Genomic DNA, 27,548 nt, shown 5'->3' on the forward strand with positions numbered 1-27,548 from the left:
GAAAAAATACTTTTTCAGTACAAAATATATTTTTAAGAGATTGATACCTAAATCTCAGCTTGCTTCCCAATAATTGGCTTATGACCAGTTGTCTGGCAGATGAATTTGAAACGAGGAGAGAAAGAAAAGTAGCTTTTTGTAAACCCTCCATTCAGCGAGTGCTAGTTTACTGTCAGTAGCACCGCATTTCCATTACGGGATAAACAACATGGAATTAACTTAAACACCAATCTGGTGAATGGACACAGCGTTCATAGCGGGTCGATGCCGGCTGGTTAATCAAAGAAAGTGCTGGGATCGATCTTGTGAGATGAATCATTTCGGGCCCATGTGATTGTGGTGCTGTGGCAGCACAGATCAGTCTGCCATACGTGTCCACTGACCAATCACAACGTCACGTTACCGCACCAAGAGATCTGCAGCGGGCTGACGGCTGTTAAGTACAGGTGGAGGAGGTCTCCTCAGACACCATTAAAAACAAAAGCGTGTGTGTTTGGCTGGTCTGTGTAGTGTGTGTGTGCACTTAAAGCTGAAATCTGGCATTTTTCTCTGTTAATAGTTATATTACATTTACATTTTACAGCAGACACTTGCCAAAGTGACTGACAGGCGAGTCAGCAGTTAACAGATAGATTCAGAAGTTACCAGTTGGGTTCATTCTAGAGCGTTACATGGTAATCTTATGACAGTAGTACTATATGAACTAGTGGAAGTACATTTACAATATTCTGTAGTATTTCATATCATAGCCAAGAGTCCGTGCCAGGTTGAGTGCATTTAGTGTTGATGCACCTCAGAACTTGAAGAGAGGCAAAGTACAGAGGAGATTTACATTGCCACAAAACAGGCCAGTTAAGCTGTCAAGTGCAAGTAATAAAGTAAATATAGGTGCAGTAGTAACAGTAACAGCCAGCGCCAATACAAATTCATGGAAAAGTGTCAACTGAGACCACAGTTTTATCCACCTGGGTCATGGAGTCAGATTAGGTAAGCGATAATCCTCTCCAAGGTCTTCTAGTGAAAAATAATGACTGCCATGGAGGCCAGGACCCCCGAAGTTCATTATTTATTGATAGTAGACCACTTCAGTGTTGATTATCCCACTTATTACATGGCTTTACCTTATGGAAAAAGTCAATAAATTGGACTTCTTTCTTCTTTCTGCCTTGCTAACATTAGTCGACAGGGGCTCCATGAAGCGCATTAACTTGGATGAGGCTGCAGCTTGACGACAGTCTGCTATTCAGAAATAACCCACTGCAGAATGCTTTAATTGACCAATCAGAGTTGAGTATTCAACATAGCCGTGTAATCAGTATCACCAGTCATCTTTACCATGGTTGGAGACACTCTCCAGTCTCCATGCACCGCTGTTGAAATGTATTGACCGGGTAGGACGAACACTGGTGCAGCGGCAAACACGTTCCTACTCAAACAGGATAAAAGACCAAGATGTGATGCTGATGTGTCCATGACAACCAATATGACTGTACAACAGTGTTCCTATATAGTGTGATTTAGTTTGTAATACATTAGACTGTCTGTGTTAGCTTTGGTCCCAGGATCCATTTTTACAAGGGTGGGAACGGTTTACTGCTGAGCTGACAGCACATCAGCCACAATGGCTGCTACACCTTGGTTGTAGTCCTGCTACACCTTGTTTGTAGTCCCACTGTCAGAGAAATGGGCAGATCAGAGAAATCACAAATTTCAGCTATAAGGGTGTGTATGAGAGAGAAAGAGAAGAGAGAAGGAGAGAGAGAAAAAGCGTGTGTGTGTGTGTGTGTGTGTGTGTGTGTGTGTGTGTGTGTGTGTGTGTGTGTGTGTGTGCTTACCCGCATGTCTGAGAGTGAGCTAGTGGGTGTGCATGTGGGTGACTGAATGGCGTTGTGCCTGGCTTCGCCCTCACTCTTTACCCTTGCAGGTGAGATGCGTGTCCAGCTCCTGAACCAAACCCTGCTGGATCTGGGTTTCTACGATGACGGGCCTTATGAGGTGGCCGACCAGAAACAGCTGAACGCCCAGCTGATCCCGGTGCCCTACCATAGTTACTTGGGTAGGATTCGCCCTCCCTGCTCCCTGCTCACTGCCACCTGCGCACGGGAGAGAGAGAGAGCGAGAGAGAGAGAGAGAGGGCCAGGGAAGGGCGACACCCAGACTCAGACTGTACCCAAAATACCTCCCCAACTAATATGGCTGCCAGTTTAACACCAGGAAACAGCTATAGTAACTACTCCTAAACTGGCTCCGACTGGCTGACAGACAGAGAGAGCGAGAGAGCAGGACAGATCTCCCATCATCCCCTGGGGCCAGTCACTAGCTGACCTTGTCTCTCTATGACTCACTCTGACCTTAATCGTGGCTCCACCTCAATTCTCTGAATACTTTCCCACGTCAACCTGGACGAACATTGCCCAGAGTCTGTTCTGGTGCGAGTGTTGAAGGAACACGAACACACAGAAACAGAAATGGTTTCACCAACAGTCAGTTATAGCAGTCAGAGAGGGCGTGTTGGGCTAGATGTGACCCCACTACTATTTCTGGCGACGATTCCAGAAATATCTGTCATCGCCTGTCAGGAGAAAACCATGTATTTGAAAATGAACACCTGATTGTTGGGAAAAGGTTTTTACAAACCCTGTGAAAATATAATTTTGGGGTTACAAAATGGTGAAACAGTAATGATTGTTTTTGCCTCCTGTTAAGTTAGCTTCTTTGCAGATATGTGGCTTTCATACGACAGTGGCCATATTGGTGACACCTTCATCCAATCAACCGCCACTCTCTTAAAAAAAACAAAAAACAAACTCTCTGGTGATCAGGCTGTGCAAAGGATTGTGGGTACGGTCTGAGTCCTGCGTGCTGCCATGCCCCCGGAGGCTCCACAGCATCGATGCACCAATCAAATCACACCACCTCTCACCTGCACCTCCCTCTTTCCCCTTTCATTCTCATCACCCTTTCCTCCCCCACCATTCCATCACCCCCTCCACCTCCCCCTGCACTCCTCCCTCCCTCCCTCTCCTCTCTCTCTTTCTTTGTCTCTATCTTCTCTATCTTTTTTTGGGGGGGGGTTCCTGTCCGGGTAGGGCTCTTGTTCATGGCTAGCCCGGTTGAAGATGCGCTGCTGTACAAAACCCTGGAGCCCTCCAGCCGAGCCACGGCGTTTGAGGATGTAGCTCATAATAGCTACCTAGGTTTGTAGAGATGTCAAGGGTTGCCGCCTCGCCACCGGACTGGGCTTTGTAGTGGCATTAGTCTTACCCTGCTTTCCTCGTCTTACCCATAATCCTCTGGGCTGCCTCCAGCCGTCTACATACAGTGTAGATGCAAATGGCTCTTACAACCGTCTACATAGAGATGTTGTGTCGCTGTGTGGAGTTTGTGTAGCACGTAAAAAGATTTTTTTTCACCCTCACTCAAAAAGAGACAGCCGCCAAGGTCCCAAGTACATTTTACAGATGCTAATAACAATTACTAGACTTTTCAGGAAAAATTGATTGGTATTTAGCATTTTATTAATTGAATCTCCAAGCTAGCTGTTGTTGTGTAGTGGCTGTCTCTTTGAATTGTGGCAAGGGTGTGTTTGTCTTCTGTTGTCATCTGTTTAACGGGTCTATTGTCGCTGTGTTGTGTGTTTGTGTGTGTCTACTTAGCCGTCCAGCTTAACTTGGTGGTGGTTGTCTAGAAGGTTTTCTTGGTGGTGTTCTCATGGCCCAACCCAGTCTCACAGACAAAACGTTCATATACAACATATGGTGGTGGCAAGAATACACATCTATACCCTCGCACATCTGGTCTCACGAGACTACATGTCAACATATCATGCCATGTTCTGTCACATGCATCCCAGGCATTTCAGTACAGTGATGAATGAGGAAGTAGTTGAGGACCTCTGCTTTAGTACCGTTAGAGATGGTTAAGCTTAGGTCTGGAGGGGGTAAGGTCAAGGTAAGGATCTGGAAGACAGGTTGTTTACATTTTGAACGTAAATTGGGGTTAAAAGTAGATTTCAGTGGATGTTCATGTGACATAGTTTTGGTTATCAAAGTGTCTTGGGAGCTGTAGATCAGTTTTATATGAGCGTTTTGTCTGTCAGATGAGGCTTTGTGGCCTTAATTGATTTTTGGCCAATTATGAAAGGCAATACAGAGAATCCTTCATATGAGTAAGGACTCCAGCGGTGTTGGTTTGCTTGAAGAAAGCATTGGTACATGCTTTGCTGCTAATCTGTGTGTGTTGGGTGCTGGGTGAGCTCTGATAACACCTAACCCAAGCTGTGATGTGAAGGTTGATACCAGCCTGCAGGACCGCTGGGTGTTTTCTCTCTGGCTGTATGAAGTAAACACATATAGACCACTCATCGCCATTTATGGTCTTCTGAATGATAATCGGCACATTTGTTTTTCTTTCCATCAACTCTGTGGATCTGCTATAAGTCTTCCCCTCCACATGCTACTGAACCTACTTACCTCATACACATTATGGATGAGCTGACCTGCTGACGGCCCGACGACCCACCAGACTGATGGTTAAACTACAGCTCGCACGCCTCTGTCCATCCTAACCACACGCCACGCCACGCCACGCCACGCCACGCGTACGCAGGTTTACCGAACAACAGTTGGAGAATGAAAGCACCAACCTGAACAGTGGGATTTCATTTTTAATAGATGATCCCTGAGCCGTCAGAGGATTCCCCCTTTATCGTTTGTTATTGTGCACCGTGTATTCTTAGGTCGACATCCGATAACCAGCGACACCAGAGAGAAAGCTGTGTCCATAAAACCTCTCTTTTGACAGATGTGAGGCAAAAAAAGGGAAAGATTTTCTCAAACTCGTGTCTCTCTGGGAGGTACCTCCAGGAAAGGTGAATCAGTTCATCTGGACACATTGAGAGAAACGTTTCCTCACTCATCTGAGTGACCTGTTCAGTCTCAACTGGCTGCAGGTATCCCCACCCTTATAAATAATACAATGGCATAACGACCGAAACCAATGATCGGTTTCATATGCAAATTACCGTGACCATTAGCTACAGGTACAATGGCCATGTGTACTGTTGGGGAATAGTTACAGTCACAGCATTGTAAGATGGTGACAGATGTACTCTTAGCCCCCCCCCCCCCGGTTCAGGGATGGTTGTTCCCTCTTCACATAGACGGCTTCTTTGACTCCCAGTTCAAACCAGCGCTCCTCCCTATCAAGGATGTGCACATCCTCATCCTTGAAGGAGTGGCCACTGGCCTGTAGATGGGTGTGGACTGTGGAGTCCTGGCCTGGCGTGTTAGCTGTCTTGGGTTGTGCCATCCTCTTGGCCAGCGTCTGTTTGCAACATAATTCAACTCTGGAAGGAGCTGAGACTAAACGGACCCCCAGTTCTCATTCTGAGGGAGTTGCCGCTTCACCAACACTGTTTCAGCAAGGAAACTTTACTTTTTCAAAGTGTTTCTTTACACGTTTCTCAAGGCATGATAAAAACAACAACAACAGTAGGTGAAGCTGGGAAAAACTACAAAATCTACAACTCCCTTTTCATTTGAACGCCTGACATCCAGTCACAGACCTCTGAATATCCAAGTTGTTCTGCAGCTTTCAGTCAAACTTGATTCACAAAACACATGTCGTACATTAAAAATGAAACGCAGTGCACACTTATAACAAGGTAATGATATTGGTTAAAAAAAATGTCTTTTTGATTTTGAGATACTTTATTGATCCCTGTGGGGCAACTACTCTCTGCATTTAACCCATCTTAGCTGTGTGGCTAGGAGCAGTGGGCAGCTGCAGCACCCGGGGAACAACTCCAGGTCGTCTTGCCATGCCTCGGTCAGGGGCACAGACAGGAGTACAAACCCTAACATGCATGTCTTTTTTGACGGTGGGGGAAACCCGAGAACCCGCAGAAAACCCACCGCAGACACAGGGAGAACATGCAAACCCCACACAGAGGACGACCTGGAACCAAGGACCTTCTTGTTGTGAAGCGACAGTGCTAACCACTGCGCCACCGTGCCGCCCTTTTTTCTTCCTTTTTTTTTAAACACAATGCATTCAAAAGAAGAGCTCAGTGGAAGAGCGGCCTCCTAATCTTACAGTTTTTAAATAGTTTAGACACATTTGACTCGCCCTCCCACCCACCGACTTCCAAGCTGTTAAAGTGAGAAATGGTGGTAACAGAGAGAGGAGCTCCACCCTGTACAATAATTCATTTACAGGCGGTAACACACACGCACACGCACACACACACACACACACACACACACACACACACACACACACACACACACACACACAAACCGTGCCCCTCATCCCTTTTAAAACCCCTCTGCAGGATAACGCTTCCATTCCTTGTCTAGTTTTACAGACAGAGCCAGGGTGTCTGGAGAAGACGAGTGGTTTGAGTCTGATAGTAGCAGCCTGCTCCTCATCCCCTGCTTTTTACTGGAGCTCGGCTGCATTCCACACCTGCCACCATGGAGTCGCTCTCTGTCTGTCTGTCTGTCTGTCTATCTGTCTGTCTATCGGCGTTTGTCTTCCACTATATTTATTTTTGCATGTTTACTCAAGACTAACAGACCCCCCCCCCCATAAATTATCCTCCTCTTTTCCCCGTACCCTGCATGCTGACCTAGCATAGCATTTGCATCTTGTTAGTCATGTAATGTTTTGTTACAGTTTAATGTTGATGATTTTTCACCAAACTTTGCATGGATGATACACAATGGTGTCATGACAAACTCACTCACACACACACATACACACACACACACACACACACACACACACACACACACACACACACACACACACACACACACACACACAATGCCCTCCCCCTTGCATTCACCCTCCTCTCTACCTAGCTTATCTGATTTATATGCAAGCAAATTCTCACATGCCCTCAAATGCCTTTGCGCGTGCACACACACACACACACACACACACACACACACACACACACACACACACACACACACACACGTACTCACCCAACCCCCACACACATACACACTCCATAGACATACTCAAGTAAACATACCACAGCCAATCACAAGCGCCACATACAGATACACACATCCATCCATCCATTACCCAAACTGCGTATCCTGATCTCAGGGTCACGGGGATGCTGGAGCCCATCCCAGCATATATGCACACAAACATATACACACACACACACACACACACACACACACGATACCCTCCCCCTTTCATTCAACCTCGACTCTCCCTTCTACTATCTACCTACCTTATCTGATTTATATGCAAGCAAATTCTCACATTCTCTCAAATGCCTTTGTATGTGCACACACACACACACACAACCACACACACAGAAAATCACTTTAGGCTATAAATCTGATTAATGTCCAGCCACCATGTTTACATGCTGCCTTCACCAGAGGCTAAACTGTCACACCATGGCACCATGAATCTCCAGAGACAAAAGACCAGAGCCCAGTACACCTCCTTCCCTTCCAAACACTCTCTCTGCTTTCAGCTGACCACACACACACACAAACCAGAGAAACCACTCTCCCATCTTCAGTAAGCATGACAACACACAGGACGTTAACACCCATCATGACCTCGGCACAAAATCAATACTCACTCCAGGCCCCCATTTAATTAGTACGAGGAATAGCCGCCGAGCGCCACAGTCAATACTAACCTCTGATCTCTCCTCCTTCCCCGCTCCATCCCTCCTGCTGGGCCCTCAGGGTTCTCCGTGGACTCGGCCATAGGGCTCATGAGCCTCGGCGAACTGACCTTTGTGGCGGGGGCGCCGCGGGCCAATCACACGGGGGCGGTGCTGCTCCTGAGGAAGGACAACGTGTACCGGCTGGTGCCGCATCACATCCTGTGGGGAGAGGAGCTGGCATCCTCCTTCGGCTACTCGGTGGCCACCGCCGATCTCAACCGGGACGGGTGAGGGCGAGACGGTTTACCAGATAAAAAGGAAATAGATAGACCGATTCTGTGTTGCCTTTTAAAGTGTTTTTATAATATTTTTTTTTTGGTTATTGTTTTATGTTGTGTAGCTCATAGTCCTCTGTCAAGTCTACTATCTCTTCTCTAGCTCACTAAAACAAGGCCTTGGTCCTGCCTCCGATTTTATATACAAGTTCAAAAGTCTTTATATTGATATATTATTATCCGTGTTGGGAGGGTTACTTTTAAAATGTATTCCGCTACAGATTACAGAATACATGTCATGAAATGTAATTTGTAACATATTCTGTTAGATTACTCAATGTGAGTAACGTATTCTAAATACTTAGGATTACTTTAATATTTTCTTACATTTTGTGTAACAGTATATGTAGCGTTCACACAATACTACTTACTTGAGTAGACTATTCTGTTTCTTCTATTGTATCAACTGGCTGAATGCATTTGGGTCACCTTAAATATATATTAACAAGGGCTAGAAGAGTATGTAAACACAAAAGATCTATGATTTTTTATCTGGTAAAAAAAGAAAGAGAAAAGAGAACTTTTCCGTGTCCTTTTCTTTATTTCCATAGCTGTTAGAATGAAAAACCTTAGACAAAGATGAAAATATAGCATACTGTTTTACTGACTTTCCTGTTGAACTAACATTTAGGTATCACTTTCACTGCATTTTGTGTCACAATCCTCTTAAAATAAGAATGGCGCCAAAGAAAAAAATTTAAGTAATCCATTAATTTCAAGAATGTAACTGTATTCTGAATACCATAAATTTAAATTGTAACGGTATTTGAATACAGTTACTCATATTTTGTATTCCAAATACGTAACGCCATTACATGTGTCCTGTTACTCCCCAACACTGATTACAAGTTAGAATGATGTTTCATATTTATAGGGAAATTGAAATGTACAGTATAAAATGGACTCAAATGCAAGAGGCAAGAGCGAAGGGTAGTTTAGGTAAGGTAAGCTGTCATGCAGCAACTCGCTGAGTGAGCTGCGATGTTGGCTCCAGACAGCAGAGAATTTGGATCAACAAATGAATGGAAAGTGAATGCAAGGAGAATGAAAAAATCCAAATAAAGCATGACCACTTCCCCCCCCCCTTTTTTTTTTGTCCCAGTTGTACTTGGCCAATAACTCCACTCTTCCGAGCTGTCCCGTTCGCTGCTCCACCCTCTCTGCTGATCCGCGGAGGGCTGCAGACTACCACATGCCTCCTCCGATACATGTGGAGTCGCCAGCCGCTTCTTTTCACCTGACAGTGAGGAGTTTCGCCAGGGGGACGTAACGTGGGAGGATCACGCTATTTCCCCCAGTACCCCCTCCCCCCCGATCAGGCGCCCTGACCAACCAGAGGAGGCGCTAGTGCAGCGACCAGGACACATACCCACATCTGGCTTCCCACCCGCAGACACGGCCAATTGTGTCTGTAGGGACACCCGATGAAGCTGGAGGTAACATGGGGATTCGAACCGGCGATACCCATGTTGGTAGGCAATGGAATAGACTGCCACGCCACCCGGACGCCCCCACATGACCACTTTTTTTGACAGGACGAACAGCCTTTAAAGTTGAATTTACATTCGTCTGCCGCTTACACCTGCCCTGAGTTTCTATACACTGTACAGTACAGTATATAGTACACTGTTTTTTCATTCTCATCTCTTCTCTTTCTTCTCATCTCTTTTCTTTTCTTCTTCAGATGGACAGATCTGATAGTGGGAGCTCCTAACTTCTTTGACCGGAAGGCGGAGATCGGCGGGGCGGTGTACGTCTATCTGAACCCCTTTGGTCATTGGGACGACCAGGCCCGACCCATTCGTCTGAACGGGACGTACGACTCCATGTTTGGGATGACGGTCAGCAGCATCGGAGACCTGGACCAAGACGGATACGGAGGTGAGAGAGACAAAAACCCCAACAACCCTGTGTTCCTTTATGCTTGCTCAATAATCCAGGTAAGAAAATCAAAGAAAGTTGAATCAGTTCATCTGGATACAACGTTTATTGAGAGAAACGTTTCATCACTCATCTAAGTGACCTCTTCAGTCTCACCGGACTGCAGGTGTCCCCACCCTTATAAACAATACAGGGGCATAACGACCGAAACCAATGACCAGGTTCATGTGCAGATTACTGTGACCATTAACTAGAGTTACAATGGTCATGTGTGCTATTCACAGAGGATTTGGGAATGGTTGCAATCACAGCGTTGTAAGATGGGGGACCCGACCTGCTGTGGAGCAATTTCTGGTCCACCCCAAGGATCCAGCCCCCTGGCACAAACAGAGCAATATAGTGTATACTGTTAAGTGCCAGGAGGATTGCCGTGACTTGTACATTGGGGAAACTAAACAGCTGCTGGCCAAGAGGATGGCACAACACAGGACAGCTAACACGCCAGGCCAGGACTCCACAGTCTACACCCATCTACAGGCCAGTGGCCACTCCTTCAAGGATGAGGATGTGCACATCTTTGATAGGGAGGAATGCTGTGTGTGAGGAGGGAACAACCATCCCTGAATCAAGGGGGGAGGGGGCTTAAGAGTACATCTGTCACCATCTTACAGTGCTGTGACTGCAACTATTCCCCAATCGTCTGTGAACAGTACACATGGCCATTGTAACTAGTTAATGGTCACGGCAATTTGCATATGAAACCGATCATTGGTTTCGGTCGTTATACCACTGTATTGTTTATAAGGGCGGGGATACCTGCAGTCAGTTGAGACTGAAGAGGTCACTTAGATGAGTGATGAAATGTATCTGTCAGTAAATGTTGTGTCCAGATGAACTGATTCAATTTTCTTTGCACCCCGTGTTCCCTTTGCCTTTCGTCTGTTTGGCTTTTTGTACTTTCTGATTTAAACTGCATTTAACTTTGAGCTTGGATTAGTGTGAAAAGTTTCACCCAGGTTGGAAAGAACTTACACAGACAGAAGTGGATTGCATCTGATTTAAAAAAGCACTTTTGAGGATTTAGAATTGAAACCAGAATCGGAAACAAAATCCATTTCATTTGCCAAATAACATCCATAATATCAGCAGTCTGCTGTTCTGTATATTAGAAATTTAGTTTTCTACAATTGTATGATTTTTTCATTAATATGTAAGTTGATGTCTCCAGCTGACCGAACTCCACCAACACATTAATATAAAAAACAAGAAAGTAATGTTAGATTTAGGACACATTTTCCCATCGGTATGAATGGTTGTGGGAGTGATTGTGTGTACGGAGACCCTGAGGTGATGGGTGGATGGAGAGGTGGATGTCATGGATTTTACATTTCCCATTCATCTACGTCTATCCAAACTCTACGACCAGCATCTGTCTTGCTCTGACAATTCGTGTCTAATTCTAATATCCATCTTCTGAATGTTATCTAGATATTGCTGTTGGAGCACCTTTTGACGGAGATGGTAAAGTCTTCATCTACAGGGGCGTAGAGTCAGGCATTGAGACAAAGCCGGCACAGGTGAGTCTTCCTGTTTCATCACCAAACACTTCCTGTATGATCATTCTAGAAACAGGGAACACAGGAAAGTTGTCAGAGCGCTGTGATCCTGACTATTGAATTCTTTGTTTAAACCAATCCAATCACTTTGAATCTAATCTAATCTAATTAGTATATAGTATAGTTGAATGTAGTCTACACTAATCTGTTAAAAATTAATCTAATATAATGTAATGTTTAATTTGATCTAACCTAATCTAATATAGTCGACTGTAGTCTACAGTTGTTCATATATTTAAATATTTAAATATATATATATATATATTATAATTCCATTATAATTCTGTTATCCTCTGTTGTATTCTGTAAATTGTGTAAACAACATCTATTGCACGTTGTCCGTCTTGGGAGAGAGATCCCTCCTCTGTTGTTCTCCCTGAGGTTTCTTCCTGTTTTTTTTCTCCCTGTTAAAGGTTTTTTTAGGGGGTTGTTCCTTATCCGATATGAGAGTCTAAGGACAGGATGTTGTGTTGCTGTAAAGCCCTTTGAGACAAATTTGTAATCTGTGATAATGGGCTATACAAATAAAATTGACTTGATTTACAGTAATATCTAATCTAACATGTTATAGTCTAACCTGTTAAAACTTAATCTAATCTAATCTAATTTGTCATTACATAATAAAGAGAAACCACCGATCCCTGTGTTGGTAGGCAACAAAATAGACCACCACGCTACCCAGACAGTGATATCTGCCTTTTAACATGTGACACAGATAATGTGCAATCGGGAGAAATAGCAAGTGGGACGGAAGGAAGGACGGGAGGTAGAAACAATGTCCAAACTGATAAACTAATTGACTGACTAACTGAATGAGTGAATGAATGAATGATTAACTTCCATCTAACACGGTAATACCTGGTAACGAGTCTCTTCACCTCTTACAGGTTCTAGATGGTCGTGACTTTGACGTGAGGCGTTTTGGTTACTCCATCTCAGGCGGACTGGATATCGATAAGAACCATTACCCGGACCTGGCCGTGGGCTCTCTGAATGACTCAGTGGTTCTGTTCAGGTGAGGGGAAACACCAAACATATTCAGATGTATTTGGACATGACCCCTTTTTAGAATGGGCCAGTCATTTTGGGATTTTCACAGCAAAAAAAGGAACAAAATGTTTGCCTTTAAGGAATTATATTACATTGTTTTTCCATTACAAACACAAGAAGAAGACACTTAATCTGACACGTTTATTACAGAAATAATTTGTTCTGACAAAATCACTGTCACTGTCATGTACATTGTGTGGATCTGACAATCTATCACAGATCTTCCCGCTAGCAGGACAGTTGTTACTGAGGTTGTACCTCCAACAGGAGGGTCCAGGTTCAATTTCTTCACCTGTGAAAAGTGTCTCTAAGCAAGATGTTTCACCCAGTATGCCATAGGAGCACTGCACTAGCTTGTCAACCCACAAAAGAGGAGAAGAGTGTTTATTTGGGTTACAGCTACACACTGAACACACACACACACACACACACACACACACACACACACACACACACACACACACATATGCAGGGAGTGGTTGCTGAAGAAATGTTACTTCTGCATTTTCCTACTCCTGCTGTCCCTGGAGGAGGGACAGCAGGAGTAGTGGGCAGCCTTTTCCTTCACCACCCGAGGACCAATTCCAGATGGACATCCATGTTGTGGCCAGGGATGGGACAGGAGAGCATTCTGGGTGTTTTTATTGTTTTGTTTTTTTTTTTATGTTGGGAGGTAACCCATGTGAGCATGGGGAGAACATGAACATGCAGAATACACACAGACAGCCACTACAAACCACCAGACCTGGGGAGAACATGCAACTCCCCCAGTGACAACCTCGCTCTTGGAAGATTGGTTGGAATACCAGTGTGGTTATACAGTAGATCCCAGTTTCCCAACCCAGTTCTCATAGACCCTCTGCCCTGTGGATTTTTGTTGTAATCCTGCATGAGTGGATCTGCTTCTGGCTACTCCATCAGTCAGCACTGAAATGTGTCAGATTTGGCACACCTGACATAATTAGGTGCTGCAATATGGATTAGTTGAGTAACTGCGAGGAAGTCTGAGAGGACTGGGTTAGGAAACGCTGTTCTTGACTATATGTCTTTCTCATGATGTCATGCTAACATTTGTGGTTTAACTTCTATGATTATTTCTAACTCCTCAGTCGTTGTGTTTCCATTGTGTCCTCCAGGTCTCGTCCAGTCATCCAGATCATCAGGCACATTACGGTTGAACCTCATTACATCGACCTGGAGCAGTCCAACTGCAAGGGCAGAGACGGAGTTTGGTAAGGAATCATGACAATGGGACATCTGAACCAAACTAGAACATAACAAACATTAATTTAAAAAAAAATCTTAAAAAACAATATTCAGTATGTGAATTTATATTTTCTTAGTGCAATATGTTGCCTCTCAGTGCACCAACTATAGCAGAGTACAGCTGCACACACATATATTACAATCTTCACTTCCTCTTCTTGGTCTCCAAAGTCATCCTACAGACCACCTATCTGCCTAGCTACGTTCTCCCCTGTCATCACCTTGCAGTTTCCAATCCCTTTTAGATCACGCCTTCTACATACATACACACATGTCTTTCTCTGCACAGAGAAAAGGAAGTGAAGATTGTAATATATGTGTGCAGCTGTACTCTACTATAGTTTGGTGCACTGAGAAGCAACATATTGCACTAAGAAAATATATATTCAGTATGTGAATTTATATTTTCTTGAATATTGATGACTATCAGAAATTGTGCTTACATATGCAAAAATACTATGTTTAAGAATCCAGCCGACGTTCATCACATTCACCTGTTTGGTAAAGTATTATATCAAAGAAATCAGAAACACTTTTCATTTCATTTCATGCACTTGCGCACATGAAATGAAACGAAACATCATTTCCCCCAGCCCACAGCAGTGCAACACAAAACAAAAACACATCCAAACTACAAGAACACATATCCAAACTAACACATATATCTAAACTAAACCAAATAAATCACTGTCCAGGAGAGCGAACGCCAGCCAGGATGACTGTAAGAACTGCTCGTCTGCATGGGCTACCAGTTAGCTTGGCCTGCACCGCTTCCGCTTCCTGTCAGACCGCCCTCAGTGTTTCCTCTTCGGGCGCAGCTTCAGTCAGGGCCGTGGTTCTTGGGCCCACAGGACGCAGCAGACCAAGCTCCCTCGGCCAATCCAATGCCAGCTTTCCCAGCCAGGCACCCTCGACACACCTCCCCGAACTCCACACAACAACACTAAAAACTCAGTCAAGGCTAGGCAAGGCTGCTGCCAGACCGCCCTCAGTGTTATCAGAACTGCCGGTCTGCATGGGCTAGCAGTTAGCTTAGCCTGTCCCACCTCCATGTCCTGTCAGACCGCCCTCGGTGTTACCTCTTCAGGCACAGCTCCAGGCAGGGCCATGGTCCCTGGGCCCACCGGATGCAGCAGACCAAGCTCTCCGAGTCGATCTAGCGCCAGCTCTCCCAGCCATCAGATGAAGACAAACGTAGATGCAGACGTGGAAAAAGACACTGCATGGACGGTACTGGGTGAGGTCGCGGCAAACATGAATTTTCGCCGCCATCTTCCCACACTGGAAGCGGGAAAATTAAGTTTTGAAAGCAAAACTAGTTTTGAAATAATACTCCTTCAAATATTTCAGACCTCATTTTGCGAGAAATTGTAGGTAATAGCCTCTCATTATTCTTAATTTAGGAAACAAAATTGTGTATCATGATATGACAATATCTGAATTTCATCCAGATACCTTTTAAACTGAAAGACAATAAATCATATTAAATCACTGCCTGGCCCTAAAAAACGTCTACCCTTGCTTTCAAATTAGCTCATTAAATATGTGTCTTAGGTACAAACATTTTTGATAATATTATATTTTCTTAGTCTTTCTCTACTTTACCATGTTATATTCATGTTCTTGCCTCTTTACACTGGGTATCTCAACAAGACTATTTCCAAATAGGTGCACATTCACCTGGAGTTCAACAAACTTGCACTTGTGCCATAATCTTAAACCATCTTGTTAAATATATTGTATCACTGTAATTTGATATATTGATGCTTTTGAGCTAAATGTAAAAGCTGGTGAATATTATCTCTTCCTTTGTTTTTTTAGTGTGGAGGTAAAGGCCTGCTTCTCCTTCACTGCCCATCCAGCACACGACTCCCTCCACCTCAGTAAGTCACAACCACCTCCGTCCCTCCCTCCGATTGGCTTTACAAACACTCCACTTATTTCTATTTATACCAGATCACCTCATCTACAGCGGTAACGTTAGCTTTTACTATAGTAAAACCACAGCTCCCTCAGACGGGGTTAAAATACACACACTGTCCCTGATGTGCTCCCTAATTGCAGTATACTTAGTCCCCCTGTGTCTTCTGACATTTCACTCCTTATTTCCTCTCCCTCCATCTCGCCTCATCTGCCTCTTTCATCTCTTTCTCCCCCTTTCCATTGCTTTCCATATTTTCTATATTCTTAGTATGCTATCTTCTTCTTTTGCATTGCTTGTTATATTTTTCTTTTTTTTCTCTTTTTTACAGAAAGGAATTAAGTATTTGCTTTTATTAATTGCTATACATTTATTATCATTATTATTATTATTATTATTGTTATTATTTGTATTATTGTCCTCTAAATCAGCAAATCATATGAAGTGTTTTCCACACCCAAAAATGTCACTAAATCAAGCTGACTAGATTTTCTGCCCGTCACTATTTAATCTGGTAACACGAAGTAAATTTTCAACTTTTACCGTTCTATAGTCTATTGGCAGTGGAATGAAACAGATGATCAACAATATGTATATATAGTTTTTACATGATCCAGAAAATATGCTTTGAGTGGGAATCTACATGCTGTAGTAGATCATGAACTGATGAAGAATATTTTTCCTCATAATCTGCTCACGGTGGCATGGTGGGTGTCACGATGGTGCAGTGGTTAGCGCGGTTGCCTCACAGCAAGAAGGTCCTGGGTTCAAACCCCGGGGTTGTCCAACCTTGGGAGTCATCCCAGGTCATCCTCTGTGTGGAATTTGCATGTTCTTCCCATGTCTGCGTGAGTTTCTTCCGGGTGCTGTGGTTTCCCCCAACCATCCAAAGACATGTAGGTCATGTAGGTGTGTGTGTGTGTGTGTGTGTGTGTGTGTGTGTGTGTGTGTGTGTGTGTGTGTGTGTGTGTGTGTGTGTGTGTGTGTGTGTGTGGGCCCTGTGATGGTCTGGCGGCCTGTTCAGGGTGTCTCCCCGCCTGCCGTCCAGTGACTGCTGGGATAGGCTTCGGCATCCCGTGACCCCAATTAGGATAAGTGGCTTGGATAATGGATGGATGGACTACATACACTCACTGGCCACTTTATTAGGTACACCTTGCTAGTACCGGGTTGGACCCCCTTTTGCCTTCAGAACTGCCTTAATCCTTCGTGGCATAGATTCAACAAGGTACTGGAAACATTCCTCAGAGAGTTTGGTCCATATTGACATGATAGCATCACGCAGTTGCTGCAGATTTGTCAGCTGCACATCCATGATGCGAATCTCCCGGTCCACCACATCCCAAAGGTGCTCTATTGGATTGAGATCTGGTGACTGTGGAGGCCATTTGAGTACAGTGAACTCATTGTCATGTTCAAGAAACCAGTCTGAGATGATTCGAGCTTTATGACATGGCGCGTTATCCTGCTGGAAGTAGCCATCAGAAGATGGGAACACTGTGGTCATAAAGGGATGGACATGGTCAGCAACAATACTCAGGTAGGCTGTGGCGTTGACACGATGCTCAATTGGTACTAAGGGGCCCAAAGTGTGCCAAGAAAATATCCCCCACACCATTACACCACCACCACCAGCCTGAATCATTGATACAAGGCAGGATGGATCCATGCTTTCATGTTGTTGACGTCAAATTCTGACCCTACCATCCGAATGTCGCAGCAGAAATCGAGACTCATCAGACCAGGCAACGTTTTTCCAATCTTCTATTGTCCAATTTTGGTGAGCCTGTGCGAATTGTAGCCTCAGTTTCCTGTTCTTAGCTGACAGGAGTGGCACCCGGTGTGGTCTTCTGCTGCTGTAGCCCATCTGACTCAAGGTTCGACGTGTTGTGCGTTCAGAGATGCTCTTCTGCATACCTCGGTTGTAATGAGTGGTTATTTGAGTTACTGTTGCCTTTCTATCAGCTCGAACCAGTCTGGCCATTCCCCTGTGACCTCTGGCATCAACAAGGCATTTTCACCCACAGACCTGCCGCTCACTGGATATTTTCTCTTTTTCGGACCATTCTCTGTAAACCCTAGAGATGGTTGTGCGTGAAAATCCCAGTAGATCAGCAGTTTCTGAAATACTCAGACCAGCCCGTCTGGCACCAACAACCATGCCACGTTCAAAGTCACTTAAATCACCTTTCTTCCCCATTCTGATGCTCGGTTTGAACTGCAGCAGATCGTCTTGACCATGTCTACATGCCTAAATGCATTGAGTTGCTGCCATGTGATTGGCTGATTAGAAATTTGCGTTAACGAGCAGTTGGACAGGTGTGCCTAATAAATGGCCGGTGAATGTATATGCCCATATTACACTTAAATTGTGTACTTGATATACCTGTGGGTACATATATGTTGTGGTTACTGCCATTTGCACACCATTCACCTCCCGTTACAATATCTACCAAGACCGTTATATATGTGTATGCTGTTTATTTTTTTTGTATTTAATGTGTGTATTCTACATCTATAATTCACCTGTGTACTCTTATGCTACTGTGACATCTGAATTTCCTCAGAGAATTATAAAATGTCATCTTATATTATCTTGTCTTATATAATCTTATACCATGCTGACAGAGAACACTGGTCTCTAATTGGCTGGAGGGTGTAGGTTAAAACCATATAATAACAGTTCGGCTCAAGTTTAATCACCATTCCAAATTCATACTGTGACCATCCATCCATCCCTTATCCGAACCACTTATCCTACCCTCAGGGTCACGGGGATGCTGGAGCCTATCCCAGCAGTCATTGGGCGGCAGGCGGGGAGACACCCTGGACAGGCCGCCAGACCATCACAGGGCCGACATACACACACATTCTTACCTAGAGGCAATTTAGTATGGCTGAATCATCTATATGTCTGTGGACTGTGGGAGGAAACCGGAGCACCTGGAGGAAACCCACACAGACACGGGGAGAACATGCAAACTCCACACAGATGATGACCCAGGACGACCCCCAAGGTTGGACTACCCCGGGGCTTGAACCCAGGACCTTCTTGCTGTGAGGCGACCACGCTAACCACTGCGCCACCGTGCTGCCCATACCGTAACCATAGCAACACATTGAATCAGTAGCAAACCCAGTAAACATTCAAAGCTTTAGCTTAGCAGCAAACTTTTGTTTCATAACATTTTAATTCTGAGTCCAAACCGTTCAACAAAAAAAAAGTGAATGCTTTTAGTTTAAATCTTTTAAGTGGTCATGGTATAAGCAGGATAATCCACAACGAGGTGTGTGTGTTAAAGGGTTTTATCCTACTCCGCCGAGGCAACCGCTCAATGCGAAGGGTGGTTGCCCCCGAATCGTGCTGTTGTAATCCTTTAATGCACATCTTATTGTGACTTATCCCTTACTTAACCTGCCTCCCCACTTCAGCCCTCATAGTTCACTTTGAAGCTGATACCAAGCGCAGGAAGTTGGGCCTGCCCCACCGCGTTAACTTCCTGGGTCGGAGTTCGTTGGAGCCGGAGTACACGCAGACGGAGGAAGTCGAGCTGCATGGCCAGCACCACCCAGCGTGTACCAGCGCCATCTTCCAGCTGAAGGTGAGCAGAGCTCTGCCATTTAAAACTGTCATTAAATAACACTAACGTGTTAAAAAAACAGTGTAGCCTTTAGCTGATGTACATCCAAATATTTTTTTTCCAAGAATGGGCAATGACTTTATTTATACATATAGTATTCATAGAGTATTCAGTATTTGTATACTACGTATACATTACTATTAATATAGTTATACTTTTATAAATTCAGTATTATGGCTCATTGTGTATATACTTAACTCATTTGTCCCTGATGGTTTTCTTTGCTATTGAAAGCTTTGGCTACCTCGTTTTTTTTTTTTACTTCTTGTTTGTCTGCTTGTAAATCTGCACCAAATCCACCAAGTCAAATTCCTTGTATATTACAAAAGTACTTGGCAAAATAAATGTGATCTGATTCTGAAAAACGTTTCCCTGTTGTAATGAGTTTGAATACATACAAGCAAAGTTAAAAAATTTGATTTTTGAGTTTTTGATGTACCCTTATGAAAAATTATGGTGTACTTTAAGTATATCTTTTAACGTACACTAATTCTGGGGAATTAAAAGTGTACTTCAGCTAATTTTCAAAGTATAAAAAATCTTAAGTCGAATTTTTATTTAAAGTACAAGCATCGGGTAAGTACAACAAAAGCAAAATAAAAGCAAATTTGCTTACTTTTAGTTAGAGGTATACTACAGGTGCGCTGAAGTAAGCTTCCTTTTTCTAAGGGTAGAATAGGAGGAAAGAGATGCAGTCATGGTAGAATCACAACACATTGGGCTGATACGGAAATTCACACGGGGCTCATGTACTGTCCAAGTGACGCCACCAGATATACAGGATGGAGGATTCATCGACTCTTGCTCCCTCAGTATTTCCAGATACTACTGACTGACGTTCTGAGTCCATATTCTTTATCATTATCTTTAATACAGGAAAATATCCGTGACAAACTGCGACCCATCTCTCTGGCCATCACCCACACCATCAAGCCTGTGGCGCCGCGCAGACATTCAGGCGCCAAACGTCTGGAGAAATTGGCACCCATGCTGAACATCTCCCCATCCAACACGCTGCATTCTGAGGTCAGTAACAACAATCCCAACACAGCGTTTAGTGGGAGAACCACTAAACGTTGCATCCAGATGAACTGATTCAACTTTCTGGGATTTCCTTACCTGGATTATTGAGCATGAATCAAGTCAACAACAACAAAAAAACCACAAAAACTACATGGAAGGATTTGGATAAATTCATTTGGCTGTCAAGCATCTGCTAACATGTTAGTAGCTATATGTCTTTCCTCCTTTTGAAATGCTGAAATAACTCAAATGCAAATCAGGCACTTTTTCTATTAGGTGGTTTTAAGCAATTGAATATTCTCCCTGAGAGGTTGTTAGAAATATTCAAGAGTAAAATGGAGACAGGTCAACAAGCATTACTTGACGTTTGAGGGAATGATGACCTTGATTTCTGATGCATTCTTATTGACTCACCAACCTGTCTCCCTCTTCTTCTTTGTGATGTTCAAGAGTTTTTTTGATATTTGGACATTTCCATCAAACTTCTTTCATTCACAACTAAAAAAAAAAGATTACTGGACACACAGAAGCTGTCTCATGAAGTCTTAACCTTGAACTTTGACCTCCCTTGGGGAGGGGCCATGCATAGGTCATTATCTCTAGTGAAATAACAGACTACATTTACAATCAACGCGACTTCCTTCATGACAGCTGGGATGCTTGTCGACCTTGTCAAACCTTTGGAATCGATTAGATGTTTATAGGAATGCAGAAACTATTTAGGGAGGAAGAAACAATTTCAGCTGATGGACAGTGGCGGTTCTAGGCCATTTCAAATGGGGGGGCCAGGCTGGGGCCACATGCAATTTTGGGCGTACTAAATATATTAAGCACAACTGTTACATACCACCACCACCCCCATAGGTTTGGTTCTCCAAAAGACCAACAATATACATATAACAATAAACACATGAATGCTCATTCAGTGTTAATGTACATTTTATTTATCACTGCCCATGAATTACAGTTTCGCCTCTCTGGTAATAAATGTGGGATGAAAATGTAAAAAAGTTTGTATAGTTGACTAGGTTTTGAAATCATGAACATGGCTGATCTGCTGTAAAGGAGTAATGTTACCAGAGACAGACTTTCGTATCACTGCTCACGCCCAGTCGGTCTCAGTCAGCACCAAAATCCAGTTGGTCCGTCATCTAAATGGTTCGACTATACAACATGATTTATTTTCTGGTTCCACATTTATTATTTTTTTTCTGCCTTATGAAAATATTCACCACAGTTAGGGGGGCCAGAGGGGGTCCAGGCTTAATATTACAGGGGCACTTGCCCCCCATTAGAACCGCCACTGCTGATGGATGAAGAGATGTGAAACAAATCAGGAGACTCAGACTCCATCAGTTAAATCCAGGTAAACGTTACCCAGCTGATTAGGGTTTTTGCAAACCTGCTCATCATAGTTTGAGAGGATTACCGCACGTGTATCATATGAATTGTAAAATAAATGTCATCTTGCATGTCAATGTTGATAAGAACATAAGACCACAGACCCTTAAAAAGATTAATCTCCTCTTTCCCAGTTCACACCTACTGGCGGCATTCATGCTTTAACATGTCGATACTGCAGTTTTTGCAGATGTGTTTCTGCTCATTAATTTTATTTATATATACTATGTCCTATTAAACCGGCTGCCTGCTTTATTACTCAATGATATTGCCAGAATTAGTTTGTAGATGGCTTCAGTGGCTTCATCTGTGTGTCTGCATCTCTCGCTGTCTGTCTCTGTGTGTCTCTCTCTCTCTCTTTGTCTGTCTTTCTGTCTTTCTGTGTCTCTCTGTCTGTCTGTCTGTCTCTCTCACTGGTTGGTTGTACACCTATCCTGTCCTAAGGCAATTTGGATTTGGGGGTTGAGGGGTTTCAATGCTTTTTTACTCAATTTGTTATAATGAAAATCTTTAGAAGTTCAATTCTCTCTCTCTCTCTCTCTCTCTCTCTCTGTCTCTCTCGAAGGTAAACTTCCTTCGGGAGGGGTGTGGTGATGACAAGATCTGCCAGAGCAACCTGAAGCTGAGTTACCAGTTTGGAATGAGATCTCTGGACTCGGAGGTCTTCACCCCGCTGCCAAGGTTAGTACCTGTCTGACCTGCTTTATGAGGGGGCGGGGCTATAACCTGTTGTCTGTAACATGGTCGCTTAGGAATCAAGTCCTCACAAGACCCATAAAAGGTCCTGGGTTCAAACCCCGGGGTTGTCCAACCTTGGGGGTCATCCCCGGTCGTCCTCTGTGTGGAGTTTGCATGTTCTCTCCATGTCTGCGGTGGGTTTCCTCCGGGTGCTCCGGTTTCCCCCACCATCAAAAAAGACATGCGTGTTAGGGTTAATGCTCCTGTCTGTGCCCCTGACCGAGGCATGGCGAGACGGACCGGAGTTGGTCCCCAGGTGCTGCACGGCGGCTGCCCACTGCTCCTAGCCACACAGCTAGGATGGGTTAAATGCAGAGTGTAATTTCCCTACCGGGATCAATAAAGTATCGTAACGTCCAAAAAACAAAAAAAATCCCAATAAAATGTGTGGTTTGTGTATGTATGCATGTATTTGAAAGTGTTTTGAGGAAATGCTGCTTGGTGCAAAGTGGAAAACGCTTATAGTGATGACATCTATCCAAGACAAATTTGATCACTTTAATCAAAAGTGTTTTTATCGAAATTACCATCTAACTGACACATATACTTTTATAAATTAAGCATAATGTAATGAAACGGACAACTTCTCTGTTTTACTGGCTTTTATTGGCTGAAAGACAGCAGCCTACTGTCGGCTATTTTACTGTGACAAAATATTAGCTGTTTCAAAAAGGACTTTAAAGATAGACTGTCGGTTACAGTAACATGGCTTAGGCCCGGAAGAATTGAATCAGTTCATCTGGACACAACGTTTATTAACAGATACTATGTTTCATCACTCCTCTAAGTGACCTCTTCGGTCTCAACTGACTGCAGGTATCCCCACCCTTATAAACAATACAGTGGCATAACGACTGAAACCAGCCATCAGTTTCATATGCAAATTACCCTATTAACTAGAGTGTAGTGTTGTGCCATCCACTTCGCTTTACAACGCTGTGATTGCAAACATTCCCAAATCCTCTGTGAATAGTACACATGGCCATTGAAACTCTAGTTAATGGTCACACCCATATTTGTATATGACACTTGTGGTTGGTTTCGGTCTGAGACTGAAGAGGTCACTTCGATGATGATGAAACATATCTGTCAGTAAAAGTTGTGTCCAGAACTGACTCACCTGTCTGTGGTTTCCTTACCTTACAGGAGGCCGAGGCCTGAAAGTGAAAGAAAGCCTGTGAGGCTATCTGGTGATTTCAGAGGTGGCATCTTAAAAAAATCGTTTTAACGTTATATTTCCTGAATAACCTTGGATTTAAAATCTTACTGTTTTTTGGGGGGGGGGGGTTTGTATTCCTGTATCTGAAAGACCCAGAATGATTTCTGGAAGTGGACCGTTTAACGACAGTGACCAGATTATTTAATGAACAGCGTTATTTATTTCAATATTCTCTGTGTCGCTTCTAATATTAAAACGTTTTGTTTGCGTCTTTATAATTTTTTCTTTGTCTTATTAATCAAAACAGAGTAGCTGTGATTATTTCAAAACTGAGTTGCCTTACATCCACCATAAGAAAAAAAGACTTGAAATCAGAATACAAGACCTATCAGCTTTTTTTTTCTGTTTGAGTCCCAAAGGCGACAGATTCACAGTCCTCAGATCAGAGAGACATTTATCTACAGACATCATCTGTTGGGCAGATCTTTTCCTTTTGTCTGTTTTCTTCTTTCTATCATGACCTTCTTTTTATCGGTGCACTTTCACTTCATGTAAAGCGCATTGAGTTTTACATTGCGTCACATTTTGAAGTACGAATTGTGATACGTTATATGAATAAAGTTTGATTGATTGATTTGCCGCTCTCTGATTGGTCTTTGTGTAGAGACGAGGAGAACGTGCCAGTGATCCACCTGTTGGACCAGCGCTTTTTTGCGCTGCAGATCACCGTCACCAACAAACCCTCAAACCCACTGTACCCTGAGGATGGAGACGACGCCCATGCCGCCCAGCTGATCATCTCCCTCCCTGAGATGCTGCCCTACGCTGCCTCCAGACACCCGGAACAGGTAACACACTCATGCTTTCATCCACCCATTCATTGTCTATACTCGCTTTTGATTCAGGGTCACAGCTGGGTTGCAGCCTTTCCCGGCATGCATTGGATCAGAAGGCAGATACACACTGGACAGGTCACTAGTCTATCACAGGACACTTTTACTCATTTAACAGATGCTTTAATCCAAAGAGATTTACAAGAGATTCAGAAATAAGCAGATAAAGTCAAGTGTTACCAACTGACATAGAGCAATACATAATAATCACATTGTAGTAGCACTATATGAAGTACTAATAGTACATTTGCTACATAGTAATCATTTCATAGAAGTACTATATGAAGTAGTAATAGTAGTAGTACATTTGCTACATAATAATCACATCATAGGAGTACTATATGAAGCAGTAGTAGTAGTACATTTGCCACATAGTAATTACATCATATTTGTGCTCTATAAAGTAGTAGTAGTACATTTGCTACACAGTAATCACATCATGGTAGTACTATATAAAGTATTAGTTGTATGTTTGCTACATAGTAATCATATAGTAGTACTATGTGAAGTAGCAGTAGTACATTTGCTACATAGTAATCAAATCATAGTAGTACTATATGACGTGGTAATGGAAAATTTGCTACATAGTATCTATCACATCCTGGTCTACGGTGTCATGTCAGAGTGTTTAGTGCAGGTGCGTCTTAGATCATCAAGAGGCGGCGAAAGGAAAAAATAAACTAAAAGAGTGAAATTCCTTCTGATGTTCTCTTGTGATGGTGTTTTTCTGACCTCGTGTCTTCAGATGCGGTGCGAGGCCATCCCGAACGGCTCTGGGGCCGAGTGCGATTTGGGAAATCCTCTCAAACAAGGTGCTGAGGTGAGACTCGTACCCGACACACACATTTAAACCCCTCCAATCACAACGTCACAATCACTGTCGGTTTTATCTGCCGAGGATATTCTCATAATGGAAGACTTTGACTCGACGAGTTGCTCAGTGCGACTCTTAGACGTGTCACAACATTTTAAAAAGTATACATTTTGTGTTGTCTATAAATGAGCACGTATACAAATGGGTGGAGGCGCCAGAGGACGTCAACTAGTGTTGGTGTGGAAGGGATGGCTTACAAAAGCATAAAGTATGCTACTTTTGTGTTTAAGAGGTAATATGACAACCTAAAATAGCCTTTCATTTTTAATTTTTAACGGATAAATTCACCTTTTTATTCGCGGCATGTAAAAGATATTTGATTCATCTGTTGGTTAATACAAACACTGTGTGGTTTATTACAGCATTGTACCTGCACCGCATCTCCACCAGTCAGTTTCTGTTGTGGCATTTTGTCTTTGTGGTGAAAAGTTGTTTAAAGCAACAAAGACGTGAGAACTGTTGAGTTTTGCCAATGAGGATGTTTTATTCTCATGTCAGTTGTGTGCGTTGGACTGTTTTTATTTTATTTATTTATTGGTTTATTTCAGTTGACATTCACCATCTTTCTGAGTACGTCTGCGATCACCATTGAAACTTCTGAAGTGGTTGTAGATCTCTTGTTGTCAACGTAAGTCTCTCACACACACACACAATGGTAAAGAAGTCAAAATGACACAGTGGTCTTGCTTTTTTTGAATCAACACATGGGTCAGTTTTAAATTATTTTGCACCGTGCTTCTTTTCCTGGTGTGGTGACCGCTGTGTTAACTCATTGTGTTTTCAGTATCAGTGAGCAGCCTGACCTGGCCTCCATCAGGGCAGTTGCTAAAGTGGTGATCGAGCTGCCCCTGTCTGTCAGCGCGTGAGTACCGCTGCCGACACCACCTCCTGCCGACAGGCTTTCACCTTTGTCCGTTCATTCAGTCTGTACAGGTTCAACATAATCGTGAGTCAGAAGTTATGTTGAAAAACCCGTTTTCACAAGGGCAGCACATTGGCTTTGTATTCCTCACTGTCCCCTCACCACACAGCGAGAGGGTCCCGGGTTCAATTCCAGCCCATCTGTGTGACATCTGTGTGTTGTCTCTGTGTTTGTGTGGGTGTCCTTCCATGTTAGGAGAACTGCAGTCTCTAAATTGTCCATAGGAGTGAAAGGTGTGTAGGCGAATGTGTGTGGGTCTTGTGATGGACCACCCAGTGCATGCTGGGTTAGACGCCAGTCCCCCCACAACACTGAATTAAGAGGGTATAGATACCGGATTGAACTTTTTTTTTGTTTTTACATCAAATGAATCAGTGTGTGTGTGAGTAGGGGGTATTAGGGTAAGCTTGGTGTAAACACAACTGTTACACAGAGTGTAGCACAGTTCCTGTCCAGCTGTCTGAGCCAGACATGTGATGCTGTGTTGCTGCAGGGTCGCCCACCCGCACCAACTCTTCTTCAGCGGCGCCGTGAGGGGGGAGAGCGCCATGACCTCGCTGGACGACATGGGCAGCCCTGTGGACTTCCAGATCACGGTGAGAGGAGAGTCGAGTCTTTTTCTGTGTCTCCCTCCCTCGTTTTTCTCTCTCTCTTTGTGTCTAGTCAGGAGGGTTGTGTTAATGCGTTTAACATTATAGTGTGTGTGTACGCATGTGCCTATGTGTGTTTGAATGATAACGTGTTGGTTTTTGTGCTAGAGTGGTTGTGTGCCTGATGGAATTGTTGCATCCGTGTGGTTGTGTGTGTGTGTGTGGGGGTTACTTGCCATACTTCACTGTATTCTGACAGTAAGGATGAAGAGGCTCATCATGGCATGTCTGAACATTTGGTGCCAGGTGAATAATCCTGGCCAGGCTCTGCAGATGCCCCGCTCGGCCTTCCTCAACATCATGTGGCCTTATGAGTTGGCCAACGGCAAGTGGCTTCTTTATCCCGCCAGCCTGAAGTTTGAAGGTCACCCGGACATACGCTGCACTCCCAGTGGAGCCCTCAATCCCCTGAAACTACACCACAGCTCCTCAGCCACGAAGCTGCCACAGCCCGGACATCTCAGGGTGGGCGGAGGAGTCTTGACTCTTTTCTCTTCTCCATATTTTAAAAGAATAGTTCATTTTTTCAAGTC

General features: G+C 43.7%; 1 protein-coding gene across 1 annotated transcript in view; it reads left to right on the forward strand.

Moving 5' to 3' along the window:
- itga7 (integrin, alpha 7) overlaps positions 1-27,548 on the forward strand; it is an 83,677-nt gene that overhangs the window by 45,627 nt on the left and 10,502 nt on the right. Inside the window, exons 5-21 of the mRNA XM_056274027.1 lie at positions 1,925-2,056; positions 3,090-3,197; positions 7,725-7,932; positions 9,665-9,861; positions 11,350-11,438; positions 12,365-12,492; positions 13,664-13,759; positions 15,615-15,676; positions 19,147-19,316; positions 20,232-20,381; positions 22,345-22,460; positions 24,341-24,524; positions 25,315-25,389; positions 25,992-26,071; positions 26,228-26,305; positions 26,859-26,961; positions 27,262-27,480. Of these exons, the coding sequence (XP_056130002.1) occupies positions 1,925-2,056; positions 3,090-3,197; positions 7,725-7,932; positions 9,665-9,861; positions 11,350-11,438; positions 12,365-12,492; positions 13,664-13,759; positions 15,615-15,676; positions 19,147-19,316; positions 20,232-20,381; positions 22,345-22,460; positions 24,341-24,524; positions 25,315-25,389; positions 25,992-26,071; positions 26,228-26,305; positions 26,859-26,961; positions 27,262-27,480 (2,195 nt within the window). The remainder of the gene's footprint in view (positions 1-1,924; positions 2,057-3,089; positions 3,198-7,724; positions 7,933-9,664; positions 9,862-11,349; positions 11,439-12,364; positions 12,493-13,663; positions 13,760-15,614; positions 15,677-19,146; positions 19,317-20,231; positions 20,382-22,344; positions 22,461-24,340; positions 24,525-25,314; positions 25,390-25,991; positions 26,072-26,227; positions 26,306-26,858; positions 26,962-27,261; positions 27,481-27,548) is intronic.

Source organism: Lampris incognitus, chromosome 2, assembly GCF_029633865.1.
Source record: "Lampris incognitus isolate fLamInc1 chromosome 2, fLamInc1.hap2, whole genome shotgun sequence".
In the NCBI taxonomy this organism is placed as follows: domain Eukaryota; kingdom Metazoa; phylum Chordata; class Actinopteri; order Lampriformes; family Lampridae; genus Lampris; species Lampris incognitus.